At 33.7% G+C, this 13,916-nt stretch overlaps 1 protein-coding gene across 7 annotated transcripts in view; it reads left to right on the top strand.

The window, feature by feature from the left end:
- Positions 1 to 13,916, top strand: part of syt6a (synaptotagmin VIa) — a 127,571-nt gene that overhangs the window by 109,946 nt on the left and 3,709 nt on the right. For all 7 annotated transcript variants that reach the window (XM_087307180.1, XM_087307182.1, XM_087307179.1 and 4 more), the window contains 3 exons: positions 5,563 to 5,683; positions 8,502 to 8,673; positions 11,717 to 11,867. In XM_087307180.1, coding sequence (XP_087163306.1) covers positions 5,563 to 5,683; positions 8,502 to 8,673; positions 11,717 to 11,867 — 444 coding nt within the window. The remainder of the gene's footprint in view (positions 1 to 5,562; positions 5,684 to 8,501; positions 8,674 to 11,716; positions 11,868 to 13,916) is intronic.

Below are 13,916 nucleotides of genomic sequence, written 5' to 3'. Positions count from 1 at the left end.
ATTTTTCCTGTTGAATAAGTGCATCATCCAGGTAATTAAAGTTCACTTATTATTTTTAGTTTTCAGTGGGAACGCACTACATACACTATACTACAAAATGGCGTGGAATAGTGCTTAAGTATGCAATTTGGGATGCACATATAGCTTTTTACTGTGTAGCTACTCTGTATAGCCTCAAATATATGAAACTTACTAGAACATAATGTAAACCTGAGACATCAAGTCTGCTAAATAATCATCACCTGCAACATTCTAAATGAACAGTTGAATTTCGGTTGCTAAGAGAAGGAAGAATCGTGAAACCCCAATCAAGAGCTCTCGATATTGCACTGCTCAGACAGTTTGTGTCCTGTGCAGATTAGAAAATCTATTGACTCTACATAACAAGGCCATTGTTGCATAATTGACATTGACATTATTGTCTTTTGAAATACCATCACTATATTCAACACATTGTGTGCTATACACTGGCTATCATCAGGACAGTAAAATTAAAGAGAGTTAAGGTAAATGCTCTCATTAACACAGGTAATTGACACCTGAAGATGACTGACACATGCTGATTGTATATGTATGGACAGAATAATTGGCTAATTTATGTTATGGCCACTAATAAGAAGTGCTGCCAATCACAACACATTAAGTAACCTCCAAACACAGGTAGTAAGGTCATCTGAGGCTAGTTGATCAGGTCATAACGACAGGCTAGATGAACCCCAACTGCTCCTCGATGAGTCTTATTTCTCTCTGTTTTCGAGATTTACAGCCATTCACAGAGGAGCAATTCAATAAACCTGTGGTTATTGCTTTCATGGCAGGAGGCCGGCTGCCCCTTCAACAAAAGCACACATCCTATTGCACTTGGCAGGAGATTTGAATCACGAACACAGGGCACATCCTTTCAGAACTATCAAAAGGGGTCGTTAACCTAAAAATGAGAATTCGATCATGGTTTACTCACCGTCATGTCATTTCATACATGCATTATGGCCTTTTTTCACACTTTTGAACACAAAAGGCTGTAATTGCCAGGATCTGTTCTATATACTGCGATGTAATATTGATTTTCAAGCTCAAGATTTATGAAAAGCACCATAAATAGTTTAAAAAAGTGATTCATTTTGATTATATGCCATATTAAAGTATTTTAAAGCTATGCAAAAGCTTTATGTGTGAGTGAAAACTGCATCATACTGCTGTCAGTTAATTACGTGGTTTAAGTATTTGTTCCAGTGCTAGAAATATGCCATATCTCGTGCTAACAATATTCTAATGTGTAAAATGAATAATAGTTTTAATAATAATCAAAATAATCAAAAACACATGTTTACAGTATTATAGTTAAAGCGTGATAACAACAAATTAAATATTTGTTAAAAATATTAATAGCATTGCTAAAATGTTTCTTACTCTTTAAAAAAAAAAAAAAAAGCTTTATTATAGAAAAAGTAGTATTTGGTTTATTTTTGAGAGAGTAAGAAACATCTAAGAGCTCTGTGATTTGAAGCTCTCTTTCGAAAACAGGGGTTTTCAAACTTTTCAGCCCGCGACCACTAGAATAACAGTGCCAGTGACTCGCGACCCCCAAATTCCTAGTAGGTGGTTATAAATATACAAACATTGCGCACACAACAAGAAGCCTATATAAACACAAACATACTGACACCACAAAAAATTGCAACAGTTTAACAACCATTTCATTTTTATAGTCATTTATTAATTTGTTTAATTTAATATTAACCCCAAAGGCTGGTAGACATAGTCTTTTCAGCACAAGTCTATTTAATTTATCTATTAATCTAACATAACACACCAATCCTATGAGAAATGGTCATTTAAAGGCTGATGGCTTTTCATGAGCATGTTGTTGTTTTTTACTTTTTTACTTTTACTTATGTGGGTTATGGTTAAAATATGGTAATTTTAATAGTTTCATAAAATTGATTTCTTTTATAATGCACGTACCAACCCCGTTATAGTCTTGCGACCCGACCCCCGCTTTGAGAACCACTGCCCTAAAAGATCAGAATCACCCGTTCAAATCCTGGTTGAGAAATGACCAAGTAGCCAATGAGTTCTGAGAAATTACCATAATTTTCAAAACATGTTATTGTGCTAATAGAATGATAACACTCCACCAATGTAGAAATTAATGTTAGAAACATGCAAACTACATGCTTACTTATCTTAGAAACATTTTTCATGTTTTATACATGCTAGCAACATGCTAAATTATGTTAAAATGATGATAACTATGCTAGAGACATGCTAATGACATGTTAATTAATAACAGAATGTTAGCAACATGCGAATTTACGTTAGAAGCATTGTTTTTGTTTAGAAAAAACGACTAGCAACATGCTAATTTATGCTAAAATTTATGCCATCTTAAAAACATGCTTACACTATTTTGCTAAACATCCTTACACACTTCAAATACACTGTAATAAAACCATAGTAAATGTTTGTTACTAAATCCATATTATCTGACTTTTCTGAGTAAAACAGTTAAACTTCATTTAAAAGTAGCATTTTATTATGTTTATTTAATGGCAATGTTCACACTGTATACTAATATTTGCATTGTAAAACCCAAAAAGTTCAGGTAACTTACTTCATTTGACTAAACCGATTGCAACAAACCATTTAAGTTCAAAAACTGTACCTAATGAGTAATGTGAACCTAATCCATTTGAGTAAATTAATCAATTTTAGCACAGTAAAACCCAATAAATGAAGAGAACTCAAACCACCTGAGTACTGTAAAACCCAATAAGTTAAGGCAACTCAAACCGTTTGAGGAAAGCTATTACAACAAACCATTTGAGTTAAAAATCTAATCTATATGAGTACTGTGAACTTCCTCCATTTAAATTGAGATAATGAGGTATTTAATTAACTCATTACCTTCAACACTGAGTTCAAAACTCTTTTCAAATGAGTACAATTAACTTTTAGTCCATTTTAAGTTAACTACACTCATTTCATTTGATAAAGTTGACTGTTGGGTTTTACAGTAATGTATCTGTTTACTCAAGTCTTCTTACTTTACAAATATTTTCCTGAGGAATTTTACAAAAAAAAATATGTCAAACTTGCATTTTGCCCATCCATCAAACCACTTTAAAAAGTCCCTACATGATGCTTAACCACAACCTGCAAATAATCACCTTAGAGGGCTAGAGAGACATTAAGCCACAAGTAGGGGAGTCAGGGGATATATCCGTCAGAGAGAGGCTTACTGAGCTCATTTAAAGTGATTAATATTTACACCAGTCTTATCAGAGCTCAGAGGATGACGCTAACATGCTAGCTCCAGCACTGTAGGATGGCTAACTTCGCCTTAGTGTTGCACACGCTTACTTTTCAGGGAAACTGGACTGTGTTCAAGTCTAAAAATGGCACTTTCCCAAAGAATTGCGTTTCAACAATTTGCTGTACACAATTGTTTTGTCTTAATAGATCTAAAAGAATCCAGACATGCTTGGATCAATTGTGAAGAAAATGAAGGAGCTTGTTCTCTGGGGAAAGGCTGGATTGTTTTGTGGTGTTGACGTTTAATTAATGGTTTGTGGGAGTGATGCACAGGAGAGTAGTGCTTGTGGCTTGAAGGGTCACAACAGTTAATTGGTCGCTGTGGCTATATCTGTCCACACAGTACTCCTTTAGACTTCGATACGGAGTCACAGACTTATTAAACCCAACCTTCATAGTCAAAATGCCAAACCGCATCCTCAAATACCAATAAATAACTTCTAACAGTGATGTCTAGCCTTTCCCATGTCTGGGAAACTATAGCAAAATGACTAAGATGATTAAGCAAGATGTTTGGATGTGAAGATAAAAAGGTTAATAATGATGCATAATCAACACTACTGCAATGATTAGTCTTTATTGGAGTGTTTTAAATCTATTTTGACATAAAAGGCTATTATGTTATGAAGATTAAAGTTAAATGTTTAAATGTAGCAATTTTGATAATGAATAATATGATTAAGACAATACTCTTATTAAGAGTCTACCCTGTAAACAGCGATTTTTAATTACCCTAATCCGACTAAGATCATAATCGAACTTAACCAAATCAATTAAAGACAGTATGTTGATTTTAGTTACATTATTCAAGTGCAGTACAGACATGTAAACACATTAATCAAACTATTATATTCGTGTAGGATTTTCAACACATTTTGCAACAGTTTGACACTATTCTCTGCACCTACTGAGTTAGTGACGGACCACAGACGCCTGCATCGCCAAATGCCCAGTTTTTTTTCCCCAATATATGGAGTGCAGCATCAAATTCCATAAAAACAACACTCTTCCAGCAGGTCATACTCGCAACCAATATCTAGTTTGTCACGGGGGCACGCATGAAATGTTCTTGAATAAAAGTAAAAGTGCCAAACTTCAGTTAAAGTCAACAAATTAAAAATGAAACACCCAAAATTACATGAAAGTCTGGAGGAAATTTGAATAGCATGGTGACACAGTCATCTACCTAAGGGTTCTCCAACCCTGTTCCTGGAGAGCTACCTTCCTGCAGATTTTAGTTGCAACCCTGACCAAACACACATGTTTGTAATTATCAAGTTCTGCTTTAGGTACTATTAATTGGTTCAGGTGTGTTTGATCAGGGTTGGGACTGAATTCTGCAGGAAGGTAGCTCTCCAGGAACAGGGTTGGAGACCCCTGATCTAGCATATTAAAATCAGTTTGAATTACAGGGTTAGGGTCCGGGTCCTAACACCAACCCTAACCCCTAATGACTGCTTTAATTAATGGTTTACAGTCACCGCATTGTTGGTTTACAAAAAAAAAATAATAATAAAAATTGTACATTGTAAATTGTACAAACATAATCCTGTTGCACTACTACACTAGATTTTTTGGTTTTATTGTAAAAAGAATGAGAATCTAAAATATTTAATGGCTTTAAATTTAAATTTTATTGACTTTAAAGATAGTGTTCAATTTTTTTCATTATATTCAATTATTTTGTAATTGTAGCAATTTTTACTCATTGATAACTGCCTTTGTGTCAAAATTATAACTGCATCTCATAACTAACTTAGTGTCTTAATTGTGAATTTCATAATTTAATTGTAAATCATAATTTCCAATAATCATGTAATTATCATGGCTAAATATGTCAATATCAATGTCAATATTAATGATTTACCAGCATACCATACAGTACTTTTTTAAATTACATAATTATGACATTCCAAACAATTCCAATCATTACTTTTTATTTTCTAGATTAATTTCTTTATCTCGTAATTTAGAATTTTTATCATAATTCGTATTTAACTAATAGTTATGTTGTGTGTGTGCAAGTGAGTGTGTATGTTGAAAATGCTCTCCTAATGATCTTGACTGCAAATGATACTTATGAGGCACTGTCAGCTCTAATAGCATCTGTCACTGGTACATTATTGCTCAATTACTGTTTTTATCTCCATTATCTGGAACTACTGAGTTGAAAAGATGACCTTTATATGAAAACATGTCAATACATCATGCTACATTGATTTGTGTGTGTGTCTGTATGTTTTACAGGAGAGTGTGGACCTTGGGGAGATCATGTTTTCACTCTGCTATCTACCTACTGCAGGCAGATTAACACTCACAGTCATCAAGTGCAGGAACCTGAAGGCCATGGATATTACAGGATATTCAGGTAGTATTTCACATTTCAGAGCTTCACTGCTTTTGAACACCTAAATACATATGGGAGATTAGAAGGAAAGGATGTTGTGAAATGTGTCATAAGCACTCTGTAAAAGTAGAGAAGTGAATTCCTTTTTAGAATAGTAAAGTGCTTCTTTTTGGTTAATTGTGCATAGTTAATTTAGACTAGCTAATAATATTTAGTTAACATGTCAGATTTATGTAAAGCTAATCTATTTGGGTTTAAACATGCATGTTAATAAACTGCATTGTATGAAATCAAGTAAATTATTTGTCCTGAATATTAAATAACACAATGAAAGATTCTTCACAAATTGAAAGCAAGTTCAATCATTCAATTCAATCAAATCAGTCCATCAATGTTTTTATATATTTTACATGTATTTTTATATATTTGTAAAAACTCTGGATTTTTACATTAATTTATTTAATAATTAATTAATGAATGAATGAATGAATTAATTAATTAATGAATCAATCAATGAATTAATAAATGAATGAATTAATTTATTTATTTATTTATTTACTTATTTATTTATTTATTTATTTATTAATAATTGAATGATTTGTTTATTTATTTAGTAATTAATAAATTAAATCAAATTATTATATATATTTTTTTTTCCTTTCTGTATTTATTTATTTAAATGTCATTTACTATTTATTTAAAAAAACATTTTCTATTCATTTAAATTTATGTAAACAATTTCACATTATTTATTATACTATTAATTTGTGTTTGTGAGTGTGAGATTTTGTCTCAGACTATACACACTTTGCAGGTAAATATAGAATGAATGTGGATTCAGCTGTTGGAGTTACAAAATGTAATGTTACAGAGTATGTAGTCATCAAAAAGTCCTATAAGGTAGTGTGCATGTCAGTTTTCATGAGGGGTGCTGGATTTGGATTGAGCACGTTTCAGGTCTAAGTACCCAAGAAAGGATTCTCAGGTAGCAAAGAACTTTCCGTTAGAATTGGACCTTATAAATCTGAGCTTTTCCAAGTGGATAAGGGAGGCCATATCCATTAACCAGATTTGAAAAGTAGGAGGTTAGAGAGATTTCCAGTGTTTTAGTATTAGCCGCTTGGCTTGTTGGGGATGTTTTGGAAGGGTGAAGGAGTGTTCTGAACCAAATAGCAAGATCTGTGTCTGGTTGGAAGGGAAATGTTATAGACCTTGGAGTATGAATCAAAAATGTTTTCCCAAAAATTCAACAAAGAGGGGCAAAACCAAAATGCAAGAGCTGTGCTGTTCTCTGTAATTTTAGTCTTGCATATGTGAAATAAATTTGAAAAATTTTGTGTAATGTGGTTTTGGTATAGTGCAGGAGATGAATAACTTTAAACTGTATTAACCGGTGCCTACTATTTACCAAACAGGGCCAAACTGTAGTCAGGCACTTATCCCATAGTTCCTCTAATATTTAAGTTCCAAGTTCATCCTCCCAAGCCAGTTTAAATTTCTCATTAGAAACTGAGACAAAAGTTTCAAACAACCCAGCAAAATTTGAAATAAGATGAGTGGACTGAGTAGGGTTCAGCAAGACATCAAAAAACACGTTTATCAGGGATATATTCAAATATAAAAACTTTAGATTTCACAAAATGCCTTACTTGCAAGTAACAAAAAATGTGAATGGGGTAGATTAAACTTTTCCCTCAACTGACTGAATAATGCAAATCTATCTTCAACATAGAGGTCCAGGAGGATTTTTACAACAAAAATAAACCATTTGCTAATTTGTCCAATTAACATTATCCTTTTCTCCTTTTGAAATTCGGAAGAAATATTATCAGACCACAGAATAAAACAAATACAAAATTTTTAATCTAAATATTAATTATGGCCATTAAATCTTATATCATTTCTTATGTAATGTCCATATGATATTTGAAATATACAATGGTCAGGCATTCCTCAATAAATCATACCCCATGACATGTCCTGAAATATAATTATACGTATTACTTTTACATCAGTCTCATTTCTCCTTGCCTAGAGGACAACAAGAGTGAAAACTGGCATCGCTGTCCCCTATAATTGCTTCATTTGATTCTACAGCTCTTCTGTTTTCTCATATATGGTTAATGCCAGCTTCCTTCATGTTCTAATCATTGTTTCGTGTTACAAATTGGCTTCTGTTCGATCTGTGCATGTAAACAAAAATTTCCCAGAGGTAAACAGTGGCATCACATAGCGAGCTAAGCCAGAGCATCTGAAGAATGGGCTCTAGTAACACAATTTACTCACACCACCATGTTTTTTTTTATAATGATACAGTGGGTTGCACACCAGACATTTACTATAATCCACTGAAGAGTAAACGTTTTTCATTTGCAGTAAAATTGAATTCGCACACACACTGGATGATATCTATTAAGAAGTGCCCCGAGCAAATTTGGTGTCAGAAGAAGTACTTCTCATCTGATTTGTTCCACCCGAGCTGGAAGTAGTTTATGGCTTACTAATGCACAAGCATAATAGATCAGACAAATGGTGCAATGATGGAGAGGGATGAAATCAGTATGCAGCTCTGATGTCAGAATCAGCGCTCAAGTCATTTCATTAAAGCTCAAAATCTCCACGGCCCCTCATTCACCGTGAATATTAAGGTGCCTCAATAAGGATCCCCAGCATTAATTTCTAATCTTCTCCTCTGGCACTCATCAACTTCAATGTATTGTTAGAGGACTGATTAATTAAAAACAGTGGACTACACAATATGTTTAAAGTTCAGACCGCAACTGTGAAATGAATAAGTGGTAAATGAGCTGAGCTGATGCCATTGTTTTTCTCTGAGCAGATCCCTATGTGAAAGTATCCCTCATTTGTGACGGCAGACGTCTGAAAAAGAAGAAGACCACAACAAAGAAAAACACCCTGAATCCAACGTATAATGAGGCCATTATCTTCGACATCCCTCCTGAGAGTATGGACCAAGTCAGCTTGCACATCTCAGTCATGGATTATGACCTGTAAGTTGCACAAAAATAACAGCCATTTCTCGCTTTTACATTCAAATATAAAGGGATAGTTCAAATCCAGTATTGCTGGTATCACAGCATTTTGTACTGTGAATAACAATTTACACATTGTTTATGAGAATAGCAGTGCTGAGGTCTGAACATACTCAAGTCGAATTTATTATTTGATTAGGGTTAAACAGATGTTCGACTTAATTTGTTTGTTTAATTTCAGCCCAAATAAGTTGTTTGCAAACACTTACCCTAAAAACATTTAGTAAATCCAAATAATCATCTTTGTATAATTTGTATAATCCTCTCAGAAAGAGCCAAAAAATGACAATGGCTGCATCTCAAATTGCACACTTCTTAAGTATGCACTACATTTGCTTTAGAATTTACTACATGACTGTTAGAAAAGTATGTTCTACATAGTATGAATGTGAGTAGTACACTCAAAAAATTACTTTTGCTGCTTGTTCAAGTTTTTTTGGACAACTTAATTGTTTTGACTTCAATCCACTTGAATTGTACAAACAATTAAGTTAACTTAATCAATTTGTGTTGGGAAACATGAAAGAATTGTGTGGAACCCAGCATTTTTCACGGTGAGTAAATGGAACTCCAACGTACATCCGCTATTTGCCATTATGTGACCTACCTGTGTCAGTTGTGTTGCTTCACTCCCCTTTATGAATTCTCTCACGTGACATCTTGGGATATCATAGCATCCATCAGATGCATACTTCAGAATCTTACTGGAAGTAGTAGGTCATCTGGGTACGTCTCGCATACCGTTTTTGAATACTATGAATTCGGACATATTCGGCTTGCATGTTGTTTTTAACATACCCCAGTGGGGAAAATAAGTATTAAATATTCTATGTTTGGTCCAGGGAATAATATTACTAAAGTAGCTGGTGACATGGAATTGAACCAGATTTTGGTAAAAACCCAAACAATACAAACATAAAAATAAAATTAATAAAAAAAAAAAATCTGAAAAATTTTTTATGTGTAATAACAATGAAAAGATACAAGGAGAAAGTACTGGACTTCTGAAAACTAATTCTTTATAATAAAGCTTTTTTTTAAGCTGAAAGTAGCTTAAAGACACCTCTAATATGGAAAATAGACTTCATTCATTCATACATTCATTCATTTTCTTGTCAGCTTAGTCCCTTTATTAATCCGGGGTCGCCACAGCGGAATTAACCGCCAACTTATCCAGCAAGTTTTTACGCTTCGGATGCCCTCCCAGCCGTAACCCATCTCTGGGAAACATCCACACACACATTCACACTCATACACTACGGACAATTTAGCCTACCCAATTCACCTGTACCGCATGTCTTTGGACTGTGGGGGAAACCGGAGCACCTGGAGGAAACCCACGCGAAGGCAGGGAGAACATGCAAACTCCACACAGAAACGCCAACTGAGCCAAGGTTAGAACCAGCGATCCAGCGACCTTCTTGCTGTAAGGCGACAGCACTACCTACTGCGCCACTGCCTCGCCAAAATAGACTTCAACAGAGTGTAAAAATCTTGATGGTCCTGCGGGTCTTGTCTGTCAAATCTGATCTTAAATTTGTATTTTCTGTTGTATTCAAGACAGGTGATTGGCTGGGCCATTCATACAGCTTAATTTTCTTTCTCTGAAACCATTTGAGAGTTTCCTTGGCTGTGTTTTGGATCATTGTTTTGCTGAAATGTCCACCCTGGTTTCATAATCATCATCTTGATAATGTGGGTGTTAGACTGAAGCAGTTAATGCTAAATTACAATGATGAAGGGCAGAGGATTGCCACTACTGAGACATTTCAGCTGCTGTCTGGGCTTTCATTGCCTTTCTACACCTTCCTTTTTTTCATGTGTTCAATACTTTTTTCCTGCATCATTTCATTTTATTACACATAACGAAATATATAAACTAACTTTTTGTTTTGTTTTGTTGCATATATGGATTTCTTTGGCTGTTACCAACATCTGGTGAAAACTCCAAGTCAACAGCACCTTTAGAAATATGTTTTCTGTGGAAAATGGTGATGTGTTAAATACTTCTTTTCCCCACTGTATATAGTATGGAAGTATGTGGTTTTTTGACGCAGCCAATGTAAAAAAAAAACAGTTTTTGTAAAAAAACTAAATTTCTTGAAAATATAAATAGATGCATTGTTTGTCAAGACAGGAAAATATTTGGTCGAGACACAGCTACTGCATAGTGCAATAGATATATTTCTTAGTTAATGAATTCACTGAAAATTAAGCTAACTTTTCAGACCTCATTATGAAGTGTGGCTAAGAGTTTAAAGTTTTCTTTAAATGTTAATGCTTTATGCCTCAATCTTTTAATTTCATGCAGGAAAACATTTAAAAAAGAGAGAGAAAAATTAATAACAAAACTTAACAATGTTAACAATTAGCACAATTTATGTGCTAAAATCTACCTGTACATGAGACTCAATGCATGCAACCCAGACTAGGAGATAATAATATATTGTGAATTTAACAACCTGTACAAGATGTATCAGAATATCAGGAACAGCAGATGTCAGAATGATCACACAGTACATGTACTTACAATGAGAAGGAAGAGGAAAAAGGTCATGTGTCAAAGCATTCAGCACTCACCTTTTTACAGATGGGTAACTTGTCCAAAAAAAAAAAAAAAAAAACAGGGATACATTTTAGTCATCTCAAACAGTCTGTTTGTTTGTGATACAGAGAGCGTCTAGTCAAGGACACACACACTTATTATATGTCAGGGACTGCTTTTTCTAAACTAGGTTCACAAAAGGACTCACGTAAAGTTCAAAACCACTGAGGTAAATGCATGTTGATTTCTGTATCCTGTGGCCCTTCAGCTATTCTCATACTAAATATACATATATTTACACTCTCAAACAATGCTGCAAAACCATAATATTATCTTTTAGAGAAATGCTTTCAGCTTATGCAGACTCGCACATAGACTAATGGTGAACAGTATATCTGAAAATCAAAAATAACTTTTATCGTATTCCACAGCAAACCGTTGTTGATTTTATTTCAGTGTGGGCCATAATGAGATAATCGGTGTGTGTCGTTTGGGCTGTGGTGCTGAAGGTTTGGGCCGAGACCACTGGAATGAGATGCTTGCGTACCCCCGTAAGCCCATTGCACACTGGCACCCCCTGCTGGAGTCCAAGAAAACAGAAAAAGAGGTGAGTAAGCTCCCTCCAGCAAATGCAAACACAAATGTAATGGGTGGAGGATAGAATATCTCTCTGAATTAGTGTTTTTATATTACTAAGAACTAGATTTCCATATGCAAATTGGTTTGCCAGAATTCATTTCTGACCAGTTGCCAATCTCTTTTGGTAAATATTCAGATCCCTCCAGTCACAGCCTCAAACTTGTGCTGATGAATAGAGCATGAGCGGAATATGTCAACGCTGATTTTAATTCACATACTAAAATTCTGTCCTCTTTTCTGACCGGTGGTCAAGAGTTAATCATGAGGCGGAAATAATGAATTTGGCCTATTGCGAATGTTAGGTCACATTTTGCTCTCTTTGTTGATTAATATTATGTTTTTGTTCTGATTTAAAATAATAATATGTTGTTTTAATATACTGTCTCTCTATTTTGAACAAGCTTACATCAATTATTTACTATTAATTAGAAGAAACAAACCTGGGCATCTAAATGATATATATTTGTGCTTTCAGTTCTGCTATTGTTATCATGTTAAAAACCACTATAAATTAAATGTGTGTTCTAATTAAGTCAAGCATTGCTCGCAGTGTTAGCCTTTTAAGCTGAATAAATTGGTGTACCAAAGCATTTTTCATTTTGAAATGCAAATAATTCCTTAGAAGCATGATAAAAGTCAGGTTGGTGATTAATATGCGATTATGATGATCTTTTTCTAATCCCTTTTATGAAATATGAACTTAACCTTACATCAAAAAAGAAAAATGAAAAGGGGCAGGGCTTGATTTCATCCATTTGGATTTGATTGGATCCTTGTGGTTAGTCTGATATGAGTGACAGGTTGTTCTGCCCTCATGCCAGTCATGAGAGAAGAGATATCTTTACAAAAGATACATGTTAGAGATGACAAGAACAAATGCATTAAAATAATGATGATGCCTTTTATTGTGCTCAATGTTGTATTTCTATTCAACATTTTTCGACAATTGTCTTTTATTTATGGCATTATTCCCTGGTAAATTGTGGCTGACTACGCTGATATATGTATTCAACACTTCATAGTCGTGTGGCTGTTTCTAATCCCCTCTATAAATAAAATGGCCTTGACCTTAAATGATGGTGTGTACTCGGGTCAGAAATGAACTTTTTCATTAAGGGGCATTGTTTGCGCAAGGTATTGATTTCAAGGGGCTTTTTCTTTTCTTTTTTTACCTTTGCAAGGGCTTTTATTATTACCTTATGCACTTTTATTTCAAGTACATAAAGTGAACAATTTAAATTACTTTATTAAGAAATCTAGAAAATGTTTGTCAGTAAATTATATCAACATTGTTGGTACCGTTATTGTTGATTATTATAAGAACAATTATTAATGTTGATGGACATACTACATATTAGTTCTGTTGAACACAAAATGCAAACTTTTAAAGCCTCATGTATGCAGTTTGCTTGAGTAAGGGATATATACTGAATTAAAAAAAAATTTGCCCTCCTGTGAATTATTTAGTCTTTTCAAATATTTCCTTAGTCCTGTTTAGCAGAAAGATTTATATATATATATATATATATATATATATATATATATATATATATATATATATATATATATATATATATATATATATATATATATATATATATATATACATTTTGATACATAATAGTTTGAATGACGTATTTCTAATAAATATTTTATTTGCCATGACGGCACTATATAATATTCTACTAGTTATTTTGCACAAGTAGTATTCAGCTTAAAGTGTTATTTAAGGGCCTAACTAGGCAAGCTGGGTTAATTAGGCAAGTCATTGGACAACAGTGGTTTATTTAGCATCCAATTAAAAATGATATATTCGAGGTCACCTATTTTACCACTTTTTCAAGATTTTAGATAAGTCTTTGGTGTCTCCAGAATGTGTCTGTAAAGTTTTAGCTCAAAATAAATCAGATTATTTATTATACATTTCTGAAAATCTGAATTTTGATCTGATATGACTGTGGACACACTTTCCTATCTAATAGCATCCAAGAGTTGATTTTGCATTATAGGTGCCCTT

Source organism: Danio rerio, chromosome 23, assembly GCF_052040795.2.
Source record: "Danio rerio strain M-AB ecotype USA chromosome 23, GRCz13ab, whole genome shotgun sequence".
NCBI lineage: Eukaryota > Metazoa > Chordata > Actinopteri > Cypriniformes > Danionidae > Danio > Danio rerio.
Note: the sequence above shows the minus strand (reverse complement) of the source record. Positions and strands in the feature narration are given on the sequence as shown.